The sequence below is a fragment of the Zootoca vivipara genome, chromosome 10 (genome assembly GCF_965207765.1).
Source record: "Zootoca vivipara chromosome 10, rZooViv2.hap1.1, whole genome shotgun sequence".
NCBI lineage: Eukaryota > Metazoa > Chordata > Lepidosauria > Squamata > Lacertidae > Zootoca > Zootoca vivipara.
The window spans coordinates 35258909-35281720 of NC_142593.1; the positions used below are offsets into that span (position 1 = coordinate 35258909).

The 22812-nt window shown below is 40.2% G+C and overlaps 1 protein-coding gene across 2 annotated transcripts in view; it reads left to right on the forward strand.

The window, feature by feature from the left end:
• Nucleotides 1–1611: 1611 nt before the first annotated feature.
• The window catches only part of SCAMP1 (secretory carrier membrane protein 1), a 31601-nt gene continuing 10400 nt past the window's right edge, over nucleotides 1612–22812 (forward strand). The window contains exons 1-5 of one of the 2 annotated variants that reach the window (XM_035099897.3): nucleotides 1612–1782; nucleotides 14311–14388; nucleotides 19381–19479; nucleotides 19574–19685; nucleotides 20639–20767. In XM_035099897.3, the coding sequence (XP_034955788.1) occupies nucleotides 1726–1782; nucleotides 14311–14388; nucleotides 19381–19479; nucleotides 19574–19685; nucleotides 20639–20767 (475 nt within the window). In that variant the 5' untranslated portion in view covers nucleotides 1612–1725. Of the gene's footprint in view, nucleotides 1783–13555; nucleotides 13761–14310; nucleotides 14389–19380; nucleotides 19480–19573; nucleotides 19686–20638; nucleotides 20768–22812 lie in introns of those variants that run through there. The other variant, XM_088652722.1, reaches the window with a different exon arrangement.

Here is a 22812-nt window from a genome sequence, read left to right on the forward strand (position 1 = left end):
GTGGATGTCTTCATTAATTCCATACTTTAATAAACAATCTTTTTATCAATGCTAAAATGTCAGCCATTTTCTACTTTCATTGAGCAGATAAAGATAACTATGTTTCATTTCTCATGATCAGATGCTCTTAAATTTTGGCCTCCCAAGGTCTCCTAACCCAGAGCCTCCATTTGCTTTAATCTGGGCCTGACCTCAAGTTGATTTTACCACACTCCACCACCAGCTACATGCCATTTATTCCTTCCAACTACCCTGCTCACATTGGTCACACATGTCTATTCCCAAGGGCAAAGTTATTCTTAAAATATAATCTGAAAAACAATTACAAATAGGGTTAAATGGGGGTGGGGGTGGGGCGTATATGCAGCTCAATCCTATCCACATTTTACTCAGAAGTCATACTGAACTAAGTGGTCCCTGAAATAAAGGAGACTCTTTTGAAATAGACATCCTTCGAAATTGTTGTCTACTTTTAAAACACTTGATGTTTTCTCGTGCACTATCCTATTTGACCCACATGGAATCCAGTTGTATTTATTCCTAAGCAATATAAGACCAGAGCCTTAAATACATATGACCTCCAGAAAGGTTGTGGAGATAACTTCTTAAACTAATGATTAAAACACAACCACCATGATGGGTGGTATTCAACTAAGCAGACCCACTGAAATTTATGAACATGACTTAAGATCCATTGATTTCAACAGGTTTAATCTGAGTGGAACTTAGCTGAATACCACTCATTCCAATTCAGTATCACCACTGAAGTGTTTGTGAACAGCACTCAGGGAATCCCCATGTGTTACAGATAGAAAAAAGGGAAGAATATCTGCCTCAGAACATCAGGAATAACTTTCTGACAAGATTCAGGTAGGTAGCCATGTTGGTCTGCCACAGTAAAAATAAATAAATAAATTGTCCAGTAGCACCTTAAGAGACCAACTAAGTATGTTATGGGTATAAGCTTTCGTGTACATGCACACTTCTTCAGAAAGAAGCTTAAACACGAAAGCTTATACCCAGAACATACTTAGTTGGTCTCTAAGGTGCTACTGGACAATTTTTTTATAACCTTCTGACAGTAAGAGCTGTTCGTCAGTGGAACGGACTTCCTCGGAAGGCGGTGCACTCTCCTTCCTTGGAAGTTTTTAAGCAGAGGTTGGGTGGCCATCTTCCTTGGATGCTTTAGTTGAGATTCCTGCATCGCGGCGGATTGGACTACTGTAGATGACTCTCGGGATCTCTTCCAACTCTACAACTCCATGACCCTATGAAAAGTTCGCCCCTTCCTCTCCCACCTGTAAGGCGAGAACAAAACCCTTAACTCAAGAGAGTAAGCGACTCTTCCACAGAATAAGTGCACGAAGGAAAGAGGATGGGACGGAAAGCGAAAGCAAGAGAAGGCCACACTTTCGCCGCCCTATTTTGAACCTCCCTTTCTCTTTCCGCCAACCCACCCGCCTTTCACACTTCCATTTTAATTCGGGGCTGGCGCAGCTCCTACGTCACGTCCGGGGCGGCCATCTTGGAGGCCTTCGCGCCCTATCGGCTTGCTCCGTGCTCGGGAGGGGGCGGGCGCTTCGTGCCGGATCTACCTGCGCTGACATCGGCAGGGAAGGGGAGGGGGAGCCACCAGAAGCAGCCTGTGGGGCGCTCGCCGGAGTCGCTGTCCGCTGCTGCCGCCATCCGCGCATCGCAGCGCCCGACAGACCCCCTCCCCGCGCCATGTCGGACTTCGACAGCAACCCTTTCGCGGACCCGGACCTCAACAACCCTTTCAAGGTAAGAGGCGCGGGCCGAGAAGCCGGGCGTGTCGCGTTGACGCGAGTTCGGTGGCGGGGAGGCCCGTGGGCTAAGTTCCGGGAACGGACCTGCAAGGTACTCCCACTCCCCGCGGAGGCCTCGTCTCCGGCGCTGTCTCCGTCGTGCCCCTCCCCCTCCCCCTGGACCCGCCGCGTTTCCCGGGGAGACTGAGGCGCCTCTTTTGTGCTGGAAACGGGAGGGCGATTCCTCCTCCTCGGGGTTTTGTGGCGAAGGCGTGAGTGGGTCCTTGGCGTCTCCGCGGCTCTTCTGTGCTCCCGCTCCGGGCCTCCCTTGTTTTCCCTGCGGGAGGAAAGGGCGCCCCGTTAAGGGTCTCCCGGGTCCCCCGCTCTGGGTGCGTTTCCGAGGGAGCGGTGGCCAGGTGGGCGGAAGGCAGGAGGGGCGGGAGCCGTGGCGGCTCTGCGTCCCAAGAGGGACGGCGGCGATGCGCTCTGCATCAGGCACCAGACCTGGCCAATAGATGCTGCCGGTAACACCATCTTCCTCTCCGATTTCTTATCTGGCCACACACGGTCCGTAATGGAAAATAATTCCTAGTCGCTTTCAAAACTGCCAAAAGGTTCCTAAAGGGATGCTAGGACTGAAGGTCTCCCAAGAGGCAATACTCTCCTTTGGCCGCCACCTGTTAATATTCTGTAGAGAAGGCTTTGCTTTAAATTTTGTTTTTTTAGCTCCCGTTGCAATTCCTTGCTGCTAAAAAGGTCTGAAGTCAGGATGTGAGGTCTGACACCTGGCTGGTTCGGTTTGAACTAGGATTGGAGAAGGCTGGAGTAATCTACTGAGTTTAGTTTCAGTGTGTCCTGGGGATCTCTTTTGAGCAGTGACTGCATTCAGCTTATTGATGTAATATCTGGAGTAAAGTAGATGTACATGTGGACTTTTAATTGTGGATTGGGTTTATAGAAAAGTGGTGAGCAATCAGTTTTCATGGGACCTGGTGGAATTCCCTCCCCAAAGGCTTTTGAAATAGAAACTCAATATATTTCCCCCACTAACTTTGAAAGCATCCTTTCATATTTAGACAATCATAAGCTTAATTAGTCCGGCTGTAGTATAGCACGTAACACTTTAGTAGAGTTAGCCTATGTAGAATTTTGAAGTTAAGGCAGAGCTGTGAAGTCCACTTTCAAAATAAATTCAATGTATGGTTGCTATTACTGTATATTGGTTGTAAAACAGGATTCTCCGCCAACCTAAATTAATCTAATATTTTTTTAAAAAAACTCCAATTGTTATGGTTCTTTCCCCACGTTTGGTGAGGCTTGTAAAAATTCTCCTGTGAACTCACAACCTCTAAATTACAGTTCTTAGAGTTGCCTGGGAAGAGGGAGTAACTATTAAATCTGGTTAATCTGCAGATCATCCTAAAAATCATGACATCTTGATAGCCTAACAATTGTATTATGGTTTGGGTTTTTATAGGTCAGTAGCCCACATGTTTGGATGGCTTTCCTATTGTGGACTTACTTGCAAACTGCATTAGAGACCATGGGCATAGCCAGGATTGGGGGCGGGGGGGGGACTAATGTGATTGGTAAGTTAGTTAAGTATTTCTATTGTTTAACTTGATCTGGGGGGAGGGGCAACTGCCCCCCCTGGCTACGCCCATGGTAGAGACTTGTGGGATCAGTGAAAGGCAAGGGTGGCTAATCCTTGGCTCTTCAGATGATGCTGGACAAAAACTCACATTATATCTGAATGTTGGGTTCAGGACTGCTACAACATTTGGAGGGCCTCAGGTTTACAATCCCTGGTGTGATGTGTTCTGTGATATTGCTTGATAACTGCGGTTTACGTGATTTAATTCATTCTCAGGTTGTGTAATGAGCCTAAGTTACATGATAACTTTTAAATTCTCATTTTCAATGAAAAGGTTTAGGCTTCCTTTATAAACGTCAAGATAAACAACTCATGAATAGAATCATAGACTCAGAGAACTGTAGAGTTGGAAGAAACTCTTGAGGGTCATTACTCCAAATTCTCCAACCCCTTGAATGTGCAAAACAAAGGAATTGCTAAGTATCCAGATGGGTATAATAGTACAGTTTACTAGAGAGAGCCCCAGTTCTTCTTGTTGTGTACTGCTTACATTATAAAAAGTCAAACTGTCAATATTTAATACAGTAAGTCAAACGAGACCTCCGTCTGCAGGTTTCAAATCCAACTACAAGTGTAGTTGAATGTTTTAGCATATGTTGTACTGATGGTGTTTCTGCAATTTCCACTGAGCAAGCTTCTGAGGGGCACGTGGCTTTTGCCTGCATTCCATTTGTGGCAACTTTCTGTTATTTTTCTGCAGTATCCCTCTCCACAGAGGTGCATCCAGCATCTTGATCATACAGCTTTCACTGTATGCTGAAGACACACCTTGAATAGTTAAAATTTATTGTTTTTTGAACCCAGCTATTTCAATGAATTTATCATATTCTCTTATTTTTTGTGGTTTTACTTGTTTTATGGTTTTATTTGTTTTTGTAATTGTATATTCTATTATTGTAACCTACCCTGAAAACTTACAGTGAAGGGAAAGTAAGAAATATTATAAATAAATAAATTTAGAAGTTGCTGTTCCCTCTCTGTACCATCCTTCTGATCTTAAAATGGAAGAAGACATAATTCATGAAAAGGAGCGTACATCCAAGTCGTGTTCTTTCTTCCTAGGCAAAGATAACAATTATTTTTAAAAAAACTGGTTAAGATTGTTTTCGAATAAGTTATAAGCACGATGTAGATAGACTATCTTCTGCCATTGAACACCAACAAAATGAAAGTTAAGATGGACATTGAACAGTTTTCTTTTTCCATTGAAACTTTTTGTTTCAGCAAAAATATTTTGACTTTTATATATAAAGTCAAAAGCTGTTTCTTTTTTATAGAATACCAAGCTTCATTAATTACATTGATAAAATATATGTAACTGTTGTTCAAAACACATAAACCACTTCTTTATGTAGTGTTCATTATACCTTGTCTGCACTAGGTTTTGTTCAGATAAGATGTAAACCAGGCTTCCCCAAACTGGGCCCTCCAGATGTTTTGAGACTACAGTTCACATCATCCCTGACCACTGGTCCTGCTAGCTAGGGATCATAGGAGTTGTAGGCCAAAAACATCTGGAGGGCCGAGTTTGAGGAAGCCTGATGTAAACCCCTCAGTCATCTGAACCAATGGTTCTACCAGCCAGAGTTGGTCTCCATTGCAGTGGTACCTCAGGTTAAGTACTTACGTAATTGGTTCCGGAAGTCTGTACTTAACCTGAAGCGTACTTTACCTGAAGCGAACTTTCCCATTGAAAGTAATGTTGTTGTTGTTTAGTCGTTTAGTCGTGTCCGACTCTTCGTGACCCCATGGACCATAGCACGCCAGGCACTCCTGTCTTGCACTGCCTCCCGCAGTTTGGTCAAACTCATGTTCGTAGCTTCGAGAACACTGTCCAACCATCTTGTCCTCTGTCGTCCCCTTCTCCTAGTGCCCTCAATCTTTCCCAACATCAGGGTCTTTTCCAAGGATTCTTCTCTTCTCATGAGGTGGCCAAAGTATTGGAGCCTCAGCTTCACGATCTGTCCTTCCAGGGAGCACTCAGGGCTGATTTCCTTAAGAATGGATAGGTTTGATCTTCTTGCAGTCCATGGGACTCTCAAGAGTCTCCTCCAGCACCATAATTCAAAAGCATCAATTCTTCGGCGATCAGCCTTCTTTATGGTCCAGCTCTCACTTCCATACATCACTACTGGGAAAACCATAGCTTTAACTATACGGACCTTTGTCGGCAAGGTGATGTCTCTGCTTTTTAAGATGCTGTCTAGGTTTGTCATCGCTTTTCTCCCAAGAAGCAGGCGTCTTTTAATTTCGTGACTGCTGTCACCATCTGCAGTGATCAAGGAGCCCAAGAAAGTAAAATCTCTCACTGCCTCCATTTCTTCCCCTTCTATTTGCCAGGAGGTGATGGGACCAGTGGCCATGATCTTGGTTTTTTTGATGTTGAGCTTCAGACCATATTTTGCGCTCTCCTCTTTCACCCTCATTAAAAGGTTCTTTAATTCCTCCTCGCTTTCTGCCATCAAGGTTGTGTCATCTTCATATCTGAGGTTGTTGATATTTCTTCCGGCAATCTTAATTCCTGCTTGGGATTCATCTAGTCCAGCCTTTCGCATGATGAATTCTGCATATAAGTTAAATAAGCAGGGAGACAATATACAACCTTGTCGTACTCCTTTCCCAATTTTGAACCAATCAGTTGTTCCATATCCAGTTCTAACTGTAGCTTCTTGCCCCACATAGAGATTTCTCAGGAGACAGATGAGGTGATCAGGCACTCCCATTTCTTTAAGAACTTGCCATAGTTTGCTGTGGTCGACACAGTCAAAGGCTTTTGCATAGTCAATGAAGCAGAAGTAGACGTTTTTCTGGAACTCTCTAGCTTTCTCCATAATCCAGCGCATGTTTGCTATTTGGTCTCTGGTTCCTCTGCCCTTTCGAAATCCAGCTTGCACTTCTGGGAGTTCTTGGTCCACATACTGCCTAAGCCTGCCTTGTAGAATTTTAAGCATAACCTTGCTAGCGTGTGAAATGAGCGCAATTGTGCGGTAGTTGGAGCATTCTTTGGCACTGCCCTTCTTTGGAATTGGGATGTAGACTGATCTTCTCCAATCCTCTGGCCATTGCTGAGTTTTCCAAACTTGCTGGCATATTGGGTATAGCACCTTAACAGCATCATCTTTTAAAATTGTAAATAGTTCAGCTGGAATATCATCACTTCCACTGGCCTTGTTATTAGCAGTGCTTTCTAAGGCACTGGAAGCAAAAGGAAAGTCCGATGCTGTAAAGAAAAATATTGCATAGGAACCTGGAATGTAAGAACCATGAATGGAGGTAAGCTGGATGTGGTCAAAAATGAGATTGAAAGTAATGGAAAGTGGATTAATCCATTCCAGATGATGAAAAACACCCCCTAAAACAGCAATTTAACACAAATTTTACTGTCTTAACAAGACCATTGATCCATAAAATGTAGGCAATAATCAATGTACTGCACTATAAAATAAATAAGACAGTATTGTAGATGAAAAAAATTAACATTTTTTTTCCATTTCTTTATTGAAATACATTATTTGTACAAACAAGGAGAATAGAAATGAAGAAAACAAACATTGATAAATAACAAAATATAAAACATCGAACAAAAACAAAACAAAAATAATACATTTTTTTCCAAGTTGTACATATTCTCTTATACTCCTATTTCCTATATCCCTCCACCCTACCCACCACCCACCGTGCGTGGTTAGATACTTCCAGCCTTATTCTGTTCTGCGCCTTTCATGTTCTTGCGTGCAATTGTATACCTGATTTCTTATTGTGGTACTGTTACTGAACCTTTTTGTATCTGAGCCCTCATATGGCTTCTGCTAACGAGGGATTTTCCACCATTGTTCTTAGATAGTTTCTGTATTTCCCCCAATCTTTGTTTCTAACTTCCTCATTTATTCCTTTAACTTCAGCATTTTTTGTTGCTGAGTTATAATATATAAACAATTTGTTTTGCCAATCCTCTATGGTCGGTATCTTATTGCTTTTCCAATTTGAACCAATTAAAGTCCTCGCTGCTGTTCCTGCGTACATTACTATATTTCTGTCTTTTGGTCGGATTTCATCATGAAGCATTCCCAGGAGGAAGAGTTCCGGATTCTTTTTAAAGGAGTATCTGAGCATTTTTTTCAATTCCCTATATATCATATCCCAATATGGCTTGATTTCACTGCATCTCCACCATATGTGAATATAGTTACCTGTCTCCTTTTTACACCTCCAACACTTTTCATCTGCTCCCTTGTACATTTTGGCCAATCTGTGTGGGGTTAGATGCCATCTATATTGCATCTTGATTAGGTTTTCTTGCAGATCGTAGCTTGGTGTGAAATACGTGTCTCTGTTCCAAAGTTTTTCCCAACTCTCAATCATTATTTCTTTTCCCAGATCCTGTCCCCAGCGAATCATTGAGGTCTTAGTTAATTCTTCTTTTGTTTCCCATTCCAATAGTAGATTATATAAATTTTTTATGTATTTGCTTTTGCCGATTGTTAGAATTTTATCAAATTTAGACATTTCCTTATTGAATCCTATCTTTCTGTCTTTTTGAAATCTTTGATTTAGTTGGAAATATTGTAGCCAGCTGTTTAGAAGATGTTTTAATTCATTGTAGCTTTTTAATTTTAATTTGCCCTCGTCTTCTTCTAATAATTCTTTGTAAGTTGGCCAGTTTGTGCCCATATTGCGTTTTTTGACTGCCACCACTTAACATTTACAGTGGTACCTCGGGTTAAGTACTTAATTGATTCCGAGGTGTCATTTGCACCCCGAAAATAACTTAACCTGAGTGGCGATAGTGCGTGAAGCGCCGATAGAGCGCTTCTGCGTATGCACGAAGTGCGCAGAACGCTTCTGTGCATGCACGTGTGGTGGAACCCGGAAGTAAACACTTCCGGGTCCGCGGAGTACTTAACCTGAAAGTACTCAACCTGATGCGTACTTAACCCAAGGTATGACTGTAATTCAACCTAAAGCTGTGTTTAAAATTGATTGCAAGTAGATTTTAAATGATGGGTGGTTTTTTTCATTGAAGCTTTCCTGCCTGCTGTATGTATCATCTTGGTTTAATGATTTGGGAAAATACTTAATGTGCAAGCTTTATATTTCATTTCTGTTTACAAGTTTAATTGAATGCTTATGTGATACCGAAGCTAAAGTGCAGGCATCCCCAAACTTCGGCCCTCCAGATGTTTTGGACTACAATCCCCATCATCCCTGACTACTGGTCCTGTTAGCTAGGGATCATGGGAGTTGTAGGCCAAAACATCTGGAGGGCCGCAGTTTGGGGATGCCTGCTATAGTGTATTCTCCATTATGGTTGTTAGGGATGTAATCCTGAACTAACTTACTGTGAACCTAAGTCCTATTGAATTCAACAGACACTTTAGTCAGACTTAAATAGGACTTATTTCTGAGTAGATATGGTTTAGACCAGGCTTCCCCAAACTTCGGCCCTCCGGACTACAGTTTTGTTTTGGACTACAATTCCCATCATCCCTGACCACTGGTCCTGTTAGCTAGGGATCATGGGAGTTGTAGGCCAAAACATCTGGAGGGCCGCAGTTTGGGGATGCCTGGTTTAGACTCTCATTGCTAGATACTGTGTTACTTCATTAAAGGATAAACCAATTGTGCCTGTACAGTACAGGTATGGGAATACTAAATGAAGCTTTAATAATGCCTAAGAGGTGTTAACCTCAAACTTGTTTTTCCAATCAGGGTTGATCTTAATATTGTAAACAGCACATCATTTGTCATGCTGGATTCATGGCAGAGTTCTGTGCCTTATGATTATCCCCCAATACGCTTCCAAGCAATTACTGTTTTTAGCAGCTGTAGCTATGGGGCTGCATCTATAACAGCTATAGTGTCCAAGTTTCTAGGACTGAACCAAACTGTATTAAGCCGTTAAAATAATCTTTGCTACTTGACAGAATGGGCTGAAAGCTTGGGTACACAATTATAATTAAATTGTAACATAGTTCACATCTGTTAGCATTTTCGGATATTTTGCTTAAATTTAGCTTTAAGATGAATAAAAAATAAATTACAAGGACTGTTGTAGCCTAAGAAGCAGATTTAGCAAGCCAAAGGGAAGAAGTTACATAAATATTTTTTTTTATTGATTTTGCATATGACCACCTTATTTGGTTATATTTATTATGGTTTAACTCGCTTAGATATGTAAATGATAAGCACAATGGTAGCTGATTCCCCTGTATGCTCCTATTCTGTTTTGTGTTGAAATTGCCATGGCTATGACCACTAGTCAATAAAAATAATTCTTTCATTTTAAGATTATAAGTTAGACTTCAAAAGAAAATTATCTTTAAAAAACATTTTGGGCTTGGAAATATCTATTTGTCTAGAGTATAAATTGCCTGCAGGAGACCAGAAGAAATACACTTGTGTGCATTCAGTTCCTTTATGTTACCAAACACCATTTGAAATTTTGTTCCTTGACTTATTAGATTTACCTTGGAGTGAAATGGGCAAAAAGTAAAATACAATGGAGCTAATTCCTGCCTTATGTTATTTTCATCTAGACAGAACACGAGGGACACAATAGTTTGGATTGCATTAATAACTGCATCTAGCTCCTAGTCATGCAATTCCTCCTTAGGACTTTGATTTCTTTCTTGAATTTAGGCTATGACGGGCCTTTTAATCAGGAGTGTAAACCATGAGTTGGTTTGCCTTGAAACTAGAAGAAGAAACAACAACCTATGGTTTGCCAAGAAATAGTCCAGCCAGCTGCACTGCAGTTGCCTTGGCTAATGGAGCAAAGCTAGCTGGCAGACTGTTCTTGCACTGACTGTCTCTGGTAAACAAGGAAGGAGAATGTGATGCTAAGGATATATAACTGCAGGTTACAGTTCTTTCATTTCCCCATCTTGAAGACTTTAGATGAGATGTCAGAATGGGGAAAAGGAACAGCTGCTAATTGCACTGCATTGTGGGGAAATGACACATTCTGGATATCAATTCTCCTTCCTGGCTCTTCCTTATCTTGTATGTAAGAGCTGTGGAAGGATGTGTGGTGTATTTGTGTGGTGTGTAATAGCAGCTCCCTCACTGACAGCCCAGGTGAACTAATCTGGGTGGATGCCCTCTGCACCTCTGAGTATTTTGCAAAAATGCACGGTCCCCCCCCCCCATAAAATGGGGACTAATGCAGTCTTCTTTCAGGTAATGCTGCCCTGTTTCACTTGCCATGTAAGAATAGAGTACAGTGGAAATTAGAATCCCCAGTGTAAGCTATAATGTCTATTCAACTTTCTAAGCTAGCCTGCCATGTCAGGTTTGGCTTTGAATGAAACGCTTAATGCAGGCTCCTTATTTCTAGCAGATAAAACTAATTGAATTGCAAGTTAGTGCAGAAGTCAAGTTAATTACAAGATGGAATGTGAAAAAGAATTGAAGCTTCCAAAGGAAGCTTCCTGGGATGGGACTGCACTGAAGAGCTGGCAATCCACATGGTCTTTTGCAGTGTAAATAGCACCTAGTGCTTGGCTGGCACTAAAAACTTTAAGTACCAGCAGCTGTAGATCTTGATTCCTACACATCTGGGTTAGTGTTACAATATGCAGACAGTTCTGTTACTTCAGAGTTGCACTGGGACTTGCTTCCAATTTTTGTGTGTAGAATGTACTTCTGTGTTCTTTAAATTCATTATTGCAGATTTTTAAAGAAGTAGGAGGAGAGGATGGGACATGTTTTTCAGATTATTTGAAAGTAGTAGTTTTTGGGCTTTGTGTTAATTTCAAGAGAACAATAATTCACGAATGGATCACTTCTGTGTTGAAATGCATCTTCAGAGTTCTGGCCGAATTCCAAAGCATCAAAACCAGCGTAAGAAAATCTTTTGTTTTTGTACTCTAAAAATAATGCTGAAGACTGCTATGTTTTCATGGTGACTGTAATCAATGTCAAAACCCTTCCTGTTCGGGTAGCTCTTGAAGTCCTTAGAATATGCAATTGGAAGTGTCTAGGAGCCATTTTGCACGCTATAAGGAAGCAGTAGTAGAGAATGCATGAGTGCAGCTGGTTCATGTTATTTCACAAGGAGTTGTTATACACAATACCAGGAAGCATGGAAGGGAAGCATGTATCACTCGTGCCTCTTTTTTCCTTGCATGGTGAAGCAGTCCTAAGTCAGTGTTATAGGTATTTCTGCCAACCAAAACTAGATGAGTTTAAAAGCTTCCTTGCTTTCACCCAAAGGTGGCTTTGCAAAGCACTTTGCAGAGGAAAGCCACAAGAATTTCACAAGAAGCTTGAAGATCTCTTATTTAGCACAGTATAAGATTTTCCAGAGGTTCTTTTCTTGCACAAACAATGGGTATATTAGAGTGTTTAAAAATATTCTAGTATGTGTGGCATGTTTCAGGTCCCCCCCCCAAAAAAAAACTGGCAGATGTTTTGAACACCACTGCCATAAGAAGGCAGTGTGGGGTAGTGGCAAATGTTTTGTGCTCAAAGGTAGGAAATTCAGGTTAATGAAACTCACTGGGTGTCCTTGGTGAAGTTCTAGTTACAGGTAGATAGTCAAAACAAAATTTGAAAATTCCTTGCAGCAGCACCTTAGAGACCAACTAAGTTTGTCATTGGTATGAGCTTTCGTGTGCATGCACACTTCTTCAGATACACTGAAACAGAAGTCACCAGACCCTTATATATAGTGAGAGGGTGGGGAGGGGTATTACTCAGAAGGGTGGTATGAATGGGTGATTGACTGATAGGTGTGGTAAACCTGTTGACGACTGTTAACGACTGCAATTGGTCTTACAGGAAAAAGCAAGGGGTGAGATGGCTAAAGATAGCTTTATCATGTATAATGAGATAAGAATCCAATGTCTTTATTCAGACCAGGTCTCTCCATCGTTTTAAGTTTGGTAATAAGTTGGTGAAGTTGTTGTACTGTACTTGGCTAATTTGGCAATTGCTGCAACCCTTGGGTGGATGGAAAATTGCTAATAGAAGGAACTTCTAAAGACTGAATTGGCAGTGGGGGGAGGAGTTGAATTTACCTCATCTCTGTCACAGATGCATCTCTCTGTGTGGAGAGATGACATTCACTATGTCTTCCCTCTAAATGTCAAAACTGGTGGGGTTGTATGTGTGCTGCACACAGTGTTAGAAACTGAAATACCGGTAGGAAAGCTAGGAGCTAAATGGCACCTTAAACCTAGGTTATGGGTGCAACAACAGAACATCTAGGTGCACTTTTTTATAATGATAATACAAAGCTGAAAATGAATGAACTGCAGCTAATATATTATGTTCATTTTTCACATGGTCTAGTCCTTCCCCTGCCCACCCCCCTTACATTCTTCAGAGGGTCTCTTCTCCAGTTTTCAGAGATTAGCTGGAAGTGGGGAGGCAGAAAAGGGTCTCCTCATTTTCTTCCACTCTGCAGTTTTAATCTGAAACCTTAGGCACAGTACAGGGCCCATAGCTCAGAAACTGCTCGTGCTAATGTAATTCCCTGTCACAAAATGCGCCTAGAACAATGGGAGTTTCGAACACTGGTGGCTGCCAGAGAACACTGAAAGCAGATACTGTAGTAGTGGCCAAGCATGCTTCATCTGGTGGGCTTGGGTTAGGCCAGGGTGGTCTAACTTACAGCCCAAGAGCTGCATGTAGCCCTCAACACCTTTTTTGACAGCCCTCAGCAATTGACATCCCACTCCCAGTCCTTGTGCTGCTTTCCCAAAACTTCAGATTATGGGGTTAAAAGGAGGGAGAAGTTTGCACAGTGATATGCACATTTAGGTATTCTTCCTCTGAGCCAGGTCCACATATCTCACCCCAATTTTTTTTTAGCCTGCAGTGGACTATATGGGGTGTCACTAAAAATGGCTTTGAAGTACAGTATATGTGCTCTGCTTCCGTGTGTATGGGTCCCCAGTGGTTGAGTGCTAAAAACTCTGATCTGTATACATTCTTGGAATTTGACGGATTCATGCCCTATACTGTTTGAAGATAACATTGTGCTGTCTCCTACATTTCATATTTTGCACAGTGTAATGATGGCTATTGTGACAGGCAGGAGAAGATGGCTATTGTGCTTTGGCAGGAGAAAATATGCTTATTCATTGCCTCCAAAACTTCATTGGATATGTGTTTTATATTTTCAGTTTCTCAGTGACAGTGTGCAGCTGAAAATTGAGCTCTCATTTATATGCTCAGGAGGAGCAGCATTCCTCATAAATCAGCTGTGTGACAGATGGGGCATCTCACAAATCATGTTAATCTAGATTTGTAAGAAGATCAGGGTGAAATGAGGTGACCTACAGAATAGGAAGAATGAAAACATGAATGAGTTTCTATTTCTACATCAAATAAAGGCAGGTCTAAAAGTGAAAATGTTATATTGGACAAATAAATATTTTTCTGTTTATTACTAACATTTGTTACAAGCTTCTAGCACTGTTATTTTTTAAACCAATGTATCAAAAATATCTCTGTTGTAGGAATTGATATATAACTCTTAATAGGTAGTTTATTTAACACTGCCATGTACACTCCTTGGCATTTGGTGGGACTTAACTACAGAGCAAACATAAAGGGAATCAGGGTGATTAGAAAGCTAGTGAACCAGAAGTAATTCTTCCTTTCGCTTGTCTTATGCTGCTTGTTTTAAGATTGTGCTCAAAGATGGAATGTTGGAAGTCTGCAACTTCATCTAAATAAAAGGAATGCAGAGGGGATCTCTCTAATTAGTCTATTTCAGTTTAGATAGCTGTGTTGTGAGCTCTAGGAAAGCAGTAATTTATTTTGGACAACAGCTACAAACTTGGGTTAGAAGGTTATTATCTTAAATGTAGATGGGCTGGGATTGGTATTAGCACATGCAGTGCACAGTGCTTTCTGTAACCTACTTCTCTCTCTGTTTAGGATCCTTCAGTTACACAAGTGACGAGAAATGTTCCTCCAGGATTAGATGAGTACAACCCTTTCTCAGATTCAAGAACAGTAAGCATCCTTCTTAATATCAAATAAACATTTTTCATGTGGAAATCTATGTGACACTTCAGTTTCTTTATAAACTTACAAATTAAGCTTGTGTATGTTATGACCAGTCATTTTTATAGTAGCCTGTTGAAGGCGCCTGTAATGATCCCATTCTTAAAAATTATGGCATTCTTCAAGTATCAATTTTCTCTTAAGTGAACTGAGGAGATTGAGGGCTGGTGGGATTGAAGCCCAAACTGGTGCACTGAGACAAAAGAAGGGAAGAATTAACATGGCTGGCACTCCAGTGATGATTGATCATGGTCATTGATCTTTAGAAATTGCGGAGTGGTTGGTGTGTGTATGTGAGAGCAAAAATGCGCATGCTCTGCCCTCTATTGTGCTGTGGTGTGTAGGGGGATGTCCCCTGTTCTTTTTAAAGTGATATGTTCTTCTACATACCTTGGCACATAATGTGGCTAAATGTGCACCAAAGATTAAATGAGTCAGAAAATGCTTTTAAGAGCACATAAAAAGGTAAAGGCAAAGAGACTGAAACAGCTGTAAGAATTTTCATCACTCACTGTATCTAAATAACTTACTTGTAGCTGCTTGATGCCCTGTAGGCTGCTGGCTCTTTGGGGAATGTCCCATTTCATTTATATTCAGCTGATGTTTCTAAGAGGTGGGTGTGAGATGTAAGCCAGAACTTCTCCCTCCTGTGTGATTTATTGGTGCAGTCTGCCGAGAAACTGTGTTTGTGGGAATGGAATAGGGACCGGAGATAAACCAAATTCTATGTCAGTGGAAAGGGAAATTAAATGAGAGAATGTTCAGTTCCGTCGGCAGCTGAGTGATTGTGAAGAAGTACCTTTTCATTCATGATGTTAAGGTGCCTCTTCTAGTCATTCATGAAAAGCTAATGACTAGAAGAGGCATCTTAACATTGCTATTCTTAAAATATTCTATTCCCTTTCACAATTTTTATTATGTTATTACAGTCCTGTCCTGGGTCAGAGATCAGATTTTTTTAAAGTGTCAGCTTCTATGTGTGTGTAAGTAAACCTGCCCTAAGAAAGGTGCAAGTCCGGGAGCCAAAGGACTGTACAGCAGGACTTCTGAGATGTTTATTTTCACTTAAGTCCTTTACTGAAGAGGGGGGACTTCAGGAGAGCATTTGGTGGACTGTTGGAGCTGTGGTCAGAAGACTAATTCATGAAAGCCATAGAGGTGCAAGCAGAAAGGCTTGGGAGTGAATGCAGAGCTCTTTAGATCCTGACCTACATAATAAATTCTCTCTTAAAATGGCATAGAGATGAGTGTTATCAGGCATTTCTTTCCTCATGCCTTATAATGGATCTGTTGCGTTGGCAGCTAATAAGAAATCCAACAAATATGGATCCCTTATTTACTGACCCAAGCTCTAATCCCAACTCCTCTTACCTGGGAGTAAGTCCCATTGGATTCAATATATCAGTCTTCTGAGTAGATACGCTTAAGTCTGCCCTGGAGGAATCTGTTGTTGAGTATTCAGTTTTGTTATACAGTCGTACTTTGGAAGTCAAACGGAATCCGTTACGGAAGTCCATTCGACTTCCAAAACATTCAGAAACCAAAGCGTGGCTTCTGATTGGCTGCAGGAAGCTCCTGCAGCCAATTAGAAGCCGCAGAAGCCCCGTTGGCTGTTTGGCTTCCTGCCCTAGTCTTAAGTTTGTCAGTTAGAATCATTACTGTAAAAATAACAGGTGAGTTGCAATTCTGTATGCACGTACCTGGAAGTAAATCCCATTGATCTTGGAGGAACTTGTTTCTAAGTAGGATAGAGCTGCCAGAAAATATGAGATTTGTTACCTACAGCACAAATGCAGAAACATTACTTAAAGTTGCTTAATATTATAAGCTTCTTTTCTTTAGAATTATGATGTGTTGGATAGTTCTTTTTCGCTATAATATTTTTATTGAAACTTTTCAACTTACAATATAATAAAAGCCAAACTAATCTAAATAAAAATAGAAAAAGGAGAAAACAAAACAAACACACACAAAAGAAAGACAGAAAGAAAACTTTATATCTTAACCTTTAGTACTGATTATAAACTTCAAAATCTGAACTAGGGGTAATCTTGTAATGACAGGTGAGACCTGTAATAAAAACTTCGGTTCGGTATGCTAGCCAGGCCTGCTCCATCGAGTATACTCCATTTTATTTCCTTTCCCAGCACATTTTTTGCTTACTCCACCCCATCTCAACCATCAACAATTGGTCAGAATTCTGTGGCCACTGAGTTTGCTTAATCATCATCAGGCTGGTTTTGGAGACTCTTTCCCCTCCCCCAAACAGGTTTTCCTAATTATTATTGCAGTTTTGCAAACCTCGGGAGTTCCCACAAGCCTGCTTCCTCTTTCATCATCATTGTGGGAGTGGTGGTGGTTTGGTTTCTCATAGATCTGAGCTCACCTCTGAACTTTGGAAATGGCTTTTGCCAGACACCTAAGATGCAGTAGAGGTCTCCTATCTTCTGGATTGCCCGATGTAAAGTATTTTACATCGTTTTCTAGACCTAACTACGTGATTGCTGTCTTTCCTTTTATACCACTATATCACTCTCAAGCATCCTACATATTTCTCCAAATTTTGGTTACTTGTGTAACAGCCATAAGGTTGGTTGGTTGGAGAAATTGAGGAAATGCTTTGTTCTTAAAAGAAGATTGTATCCAACAGCAAGCTTCTAACATTTTTAAAATTGGCTACATTTAATTTCAAAGTCCTGTGGTTCTCCTCCCACCCCAATAACTTGGTGCAATGTAAACATTATATGGCAAGGACAATTTCAATCTATATTACCATATTTTTCCATCTATGGCACCCCCATGTATAAGACACCCCCTATTTTGGGGGACTCCAAATTAAGAACACACCTCTCCACACTACCCATGTATAAGACGAGCCCCAATTTTAAACCTAATTTTTTTGTGGGGAAACCCTAGTCTTATACACAGAAAAATACGGTATGTGCTTTTTGATCCTGTGGAGGGTCTCTGTGCTGCTGCAACACAAGTAATAACTGACCATCAAGGTATATATTATTGTGGCACTCTGAGAGAAGTATATTTCATTTTCTCAACAGCTATGTAATGGTTAGTAGTTAGAAGTTTATTTCTGTAGCCTGAGTTTAAATAGAACCCTTTAGAAGCATGAGGAAGAGTGCAGTAAACGAAAAGCAGAATTGTGATATCTTTACCATGCTAATTAATGCAACCAAAAGATCTTGATTGTTCATGGAATTTCTATGCTGAGCTATTTTAAGTAAATACTACAGAACAGGCTATGAAACTTAATATCTCTTGCATCTAAGTCATTGTCTTTTAGTCTGTGTTCAGTATTAGATGTTCAGTGCCTGAAACATTTTGCTGTTATACTTGATATTATACTTCATTGTTTAAAGCAGGGGTCAGCAAACTTTTTCAGCAGGGAGCCAGTCCACTGTCCCTCAGACCTTGTGGGGGGCCGGACTATATTTTGGAAAAGGAAAAAAAAGAACGAATTCCTGTGCCCCACAAATAACCCAGAGATGCATTTTCAATAAAAGCACACATTCTACTCATGTAAAAACACCAGGCAGGCCCCACAAATAACCCAGAGATGCATTTTAAATAAAAGGGACACATTCTACTCATGTAAAAACACGCTGATTCCTGGACCGTCCATGGGCCGGATTGAGAAGGCGATTGGGCCAATCCGGCCCCTGGGCCTTAGTTTGCCTACCCATGGTTTAAAGGAATAGATTCAGGCAGAAGAAGATAATAGTGAACTGTTCACCTTACTGATGTCTTGTCTCTTGTTTGTTGATGACATACTGAACCTAACTACGTAGGAGTAGGACTTGTAATAATGGCTTCAATTTAGAATGTGTTAGAAACCAAAACAAAGATGGCCCCGTGTTGGCAGAAAACCTCTTCCACTCATGGAAGGGCTGTTCCAACCAATTTAGCATTTGAGGTAACTTTTCTCATGCAGTGCTCTTTGGCTGTGAATATATAAAATTTGTAAACTACTTAATACAGTATATTGAAGTCGAGTACAGTTCCTGTTTGTTGCAGGCTATTTATTTAACTTGTTTATTTTATTAGATAGATTGCTTGCCCTTTAGTATAAAGTCCCAGGGTGAGTTACAACAATAAAATATACAATTATAAAATAAATCAAACAGTTATAAATAATAACACAAGAAAAGTGTAAAAAAGACAATTAAAAGTTTCAAATAAAACAATTCCACATATAATAACATGTAAACATATTTGTAATGCAAATATAGACAAAGATTAACATTTCAAAGATTAAGCAGCAGTAGTACATTTTCTGCATTTGCTTACAGGTCATCAAATGCAAGCAACCTGATGCCCAGTAGAGCATGAGAATCTTAATCTCAGGGTTGTGGGTTTGAGCCCCATATTGGGCAAAGTATTCCATCATGGCAGGGATTTGGACTAGATGATCCTTGTGGTCCCTTCCAACTCTACAAATCTGTGATTCTATTATTCTAACTATAAAGTAATACAACATTTTACATACCTTGCATATCAGTAGCCATTTTAAATGCAGACGAAGTACTTAGGGTCTCTGTTGTTATTATTATTGATACCGTAGTAGTATAGTAGTAGTATATCCATTTATAAGCCACTTACTATTTGAAGACTTCAAAGCAGTTTTAACTAAATATATATAAAAGCACAGTAAGTACAATAATAATCATATCAAATGATTTACATTGAAGTAAAATAAATACACAAACAGTATATGGTTTGGCAATGTATAGTGATATGGAAATATATCATTTGTATGTTGCAACTTTTCTACTTATATCTAAACTTTAGGAAATGTAGAGAGTTGACCAGTCAACTAATTAGAAGGGCTGTTGTACATCTTGAATGCCTCTGTAATTAGTATGTAAGATATTTTCTGAAAGTATCCAAGAGCCACTCTAAAGTTGTTCTGTTCTTTTCCTTTCCTAGCCACCACCAGGAAATGTCAAAGTTCCCAATGTGCCCAGTACGCAGCCAGCTATAATGAAACCAACTGAGGAACCACCTGCTTACACACAGATTGCAAAGGTATATTTAATATTATTGATGACAACATCAAAATGGGGATTTATATATATTTATTATGGTGCTACTTCCTTATATCTGAAATTTCCCCCATCAGGAACATGCCTTGGCCCAGGCTGAACTCCTTAAGCGTCAAGAAGAATTAGAAAGAAAAGCAGCTGAACTAGATCGCAGGGAAAGAGAGATACAGAGTCTCAACCAGCAGGGAGGTAGGCCTTAAACATAGCTCAACACGCTGCAGCTCTCAAAATGTTGTGCCTATGGAAACCATTTAATTCAGTGCTTAGAGTTAGTTTAAATGCAGTTTCTGGAGCTCTGAAGTTCCTGCCAATTGTCTCTTAAAACAAAAATGACAAAATTTAATTACTGCAGTTTTATGTATGCTTGGAGATTTAAACGAGAAATACAGATTTTGGTTTTTATTGGGTCATTACTGTCCTTTATTATCTGTTTTAAATTAAGCTGAAGTGTAATGCTGGTCTGCTGAAGGAGATAGAAGTAGTTGCCAGAGAGATGATAACCTTAAAAATCTACTCAGTACAGCATTTACTTGCATAGAAAACCCCTTAAAATCAATGATAACTTTCCTTGTAAACAAGATTAGCGGACAAATAGCAACCTCTAAGTAGAGAAACTCTGATTCTGTGCATGATTACTCAGATACAAGTCATTTTGTGTTTAGTGGCACTTGCTCCCTTGCAAAGTTTGTATAGGATTGCAGTCTGATAAGCACATTTCATTTAATATGAAAGTGCATCCATCACTTCATGGAGAGACGGGGTTTTTATTTTTTAAGTAAAATTCAGGTTCTTACATGTGAAACCTTATTATTTGTATATTCAGTAAGCAGCTGGACTTTGTTTTCACATGTTCTGTATTAGTGCTGATAAAGTAGGATGTGTCAGCACTAAATTTTGTTTTCACTATTTTAAAGTCTGTTTAATTCCTTGTTAGCAGCGTCAAGTGGAAGTGAATGAAGCTATCACTACTGCTTGGATTCGGGATTGAGATCTTAACTGCTGCAGTTGTTATATCTCTGTAGGAAAGTGTGTGTGTGTGGCATGTGACAGAAGATCCACAGCTCTTTCTTCAACTGTTATTTTAAAAATTGTTGGAAGTGACCCTTAATATTTAGCAAAATATTTACCTTTTGCTCTTCCAGGAAGAAAGAACAATTGGCCTCCACTACCTGGGAATTTCCCAGTGGGACCCTGTTTTTACCAGGATTTCTCCGTAGACATTCCTGTAGAATTCCAGAAGACAGTAAAGATTATGTACTACTTGTGGATGTGTAAGTAAGATTTATAGAATATGTGTATACAATGACAACACAATCCTGTGCATGTCTTCTTGAGAGCTGGTTCCATTCAGATCATTGGGGCTTGCTTCCAGCTAAGCAAGAATGGGATTGAGCTTTATAATTTCAGTACTCAATTTACATACTGTTTGCATCATTACTACCAAGTGTAGGCATTTGAGGTTATATATCAGGGATGGTGGACTTGTGGCCTTCCAGATGTTGTTGCTGAAACCCTTGTAAATCTCAGAAAGCGTAGCCAGTGGTCAGAGATGATGTGAATTGCCAAATAACACTTGGAGCGCCTCAGGATTCCAACCCCTGTCATAAATGTTTGGCAAATCACTTCGGAGCTGTTTCTCTCCTTGAAAATATTACTGTAATAAAAAGGGCACCAATGACTTACAATATATAGAGACCCATGTTTTCGGCAGTTTTCTTTGGAAGTTTAACAACCTGCATAGCCTGACACAGTTGTGTTTAGTAAGCTGCAAAAATATGCCTGGCATCTATATGATGTGGATATATCTCAAATCACATTTTCCTCATTTTGGTATGTTGTACCTAATGCACACATATACACACCACTCCATGCACTCCTAATTCAGACTTCCTTTCCCAATTCCAGAATAACTTCTCTTACAAGTACACTTCTGTGTTGGCACTCTTTAACTTTTAGAAGATGATCAACCAATAATTTACAGTTATCGATACCGGAAAGTTTTTTTATGTCAGTTGGAGCTTGGTTAGCAAGACGAAAGGATATAGCTTGTTTCATTACCTCTCTCCTTCAAACTTCAGTGGTATGGCAACATCCTGAGTAGAAGGAACTGGGTGATAGGGAAGATAGATTAATTCCCTGTTGGCTGTTTTTCTTACTTCCAATTTGGTGGAATATGTTGTTTTAAGACAGGCATCCCCAAACTGCGGCCCTCCAGATGTTTTGGCCTACTATGATCCCTAGCTAACAGGACCAGTGGTTGGGGAAGATGGGAATTGTAGTCCAAAACATCTGGAGAGCCAAAGTTTGGGGATGCCTGTTTTAAGAGTTTCTCTAAAAAGGTAACACTATTTAAAAATGTGGCCCTAGTAACCTGCTCACCTTTGAGTCCACTTAATATGCCTTCAGCAAGTGGAACAGACTCTGCTAGCTAAGCCTGCCTGTCTTCTTACTACCAAGCCACCCTGGTTAAATTCTCACCTCAGGTGCCCATTGGCTCCTGTGTTAACATTTTCCATGGTGTTCTTGAGTGCCAAGGCAGCACAGTGCAATTGCAAGCAGCAATCGCCAACACTGCATCATTAGGTTGGTAATGGAGGTATGATATTTGTGTGGGAACTGTTAAATCCAATTTTGTTTGGTTTGTACAGCAGTCCCTGGGATTAGACTGTTACACTGTTACACTGTGAGCCTAAACAGATATTTGAAATGTCACTGGAAGCGGTGCAATTTGCTGCTAGTAAATATGTTTAGAACTGAAAGCCTCCAACACCTTGAGGTGGCACTAAGTAACACTGACAATTTTGCTTTCCAGACTTATGCACCAATAATGTAGTTGGGATAAGTGTACATGGTTACACTTCTAATTTATAAGAACTTGCAAATGAGTTGAGCAGTGTTCCAGTATAACTAATTATAGGATACAGTAGTGTTCCTGTATGTATTTACCGGTCTGACTCTCAGATAATTAAATAGTATCTGCAAAAATCTGTGTACCCGGTAATTATTGTAGAAGTGTCAGCTATTTAAACAAGAAATGCTATGGTGATTCTTTGTTACCATACATTTGCTTGAAAATCTGGCAATACATTTTAAAAAATACCAGGCCAGGGAAAGATGGTGTCCTGTGGCATTCGCTTCACATTATTATCTCACTGTGATTAATCTGATTGGATACCTGCTGCTGATAAAAACTGGCGGGGGGGAATTACATTAGGTTTAAAGAATGGTGAAAACTTCATTTTTAAAAATCAAGATGGATCAAGCAAAATACTGTATCTAAATGATAGATTTAAATATTCTAATAATTACATTTCTT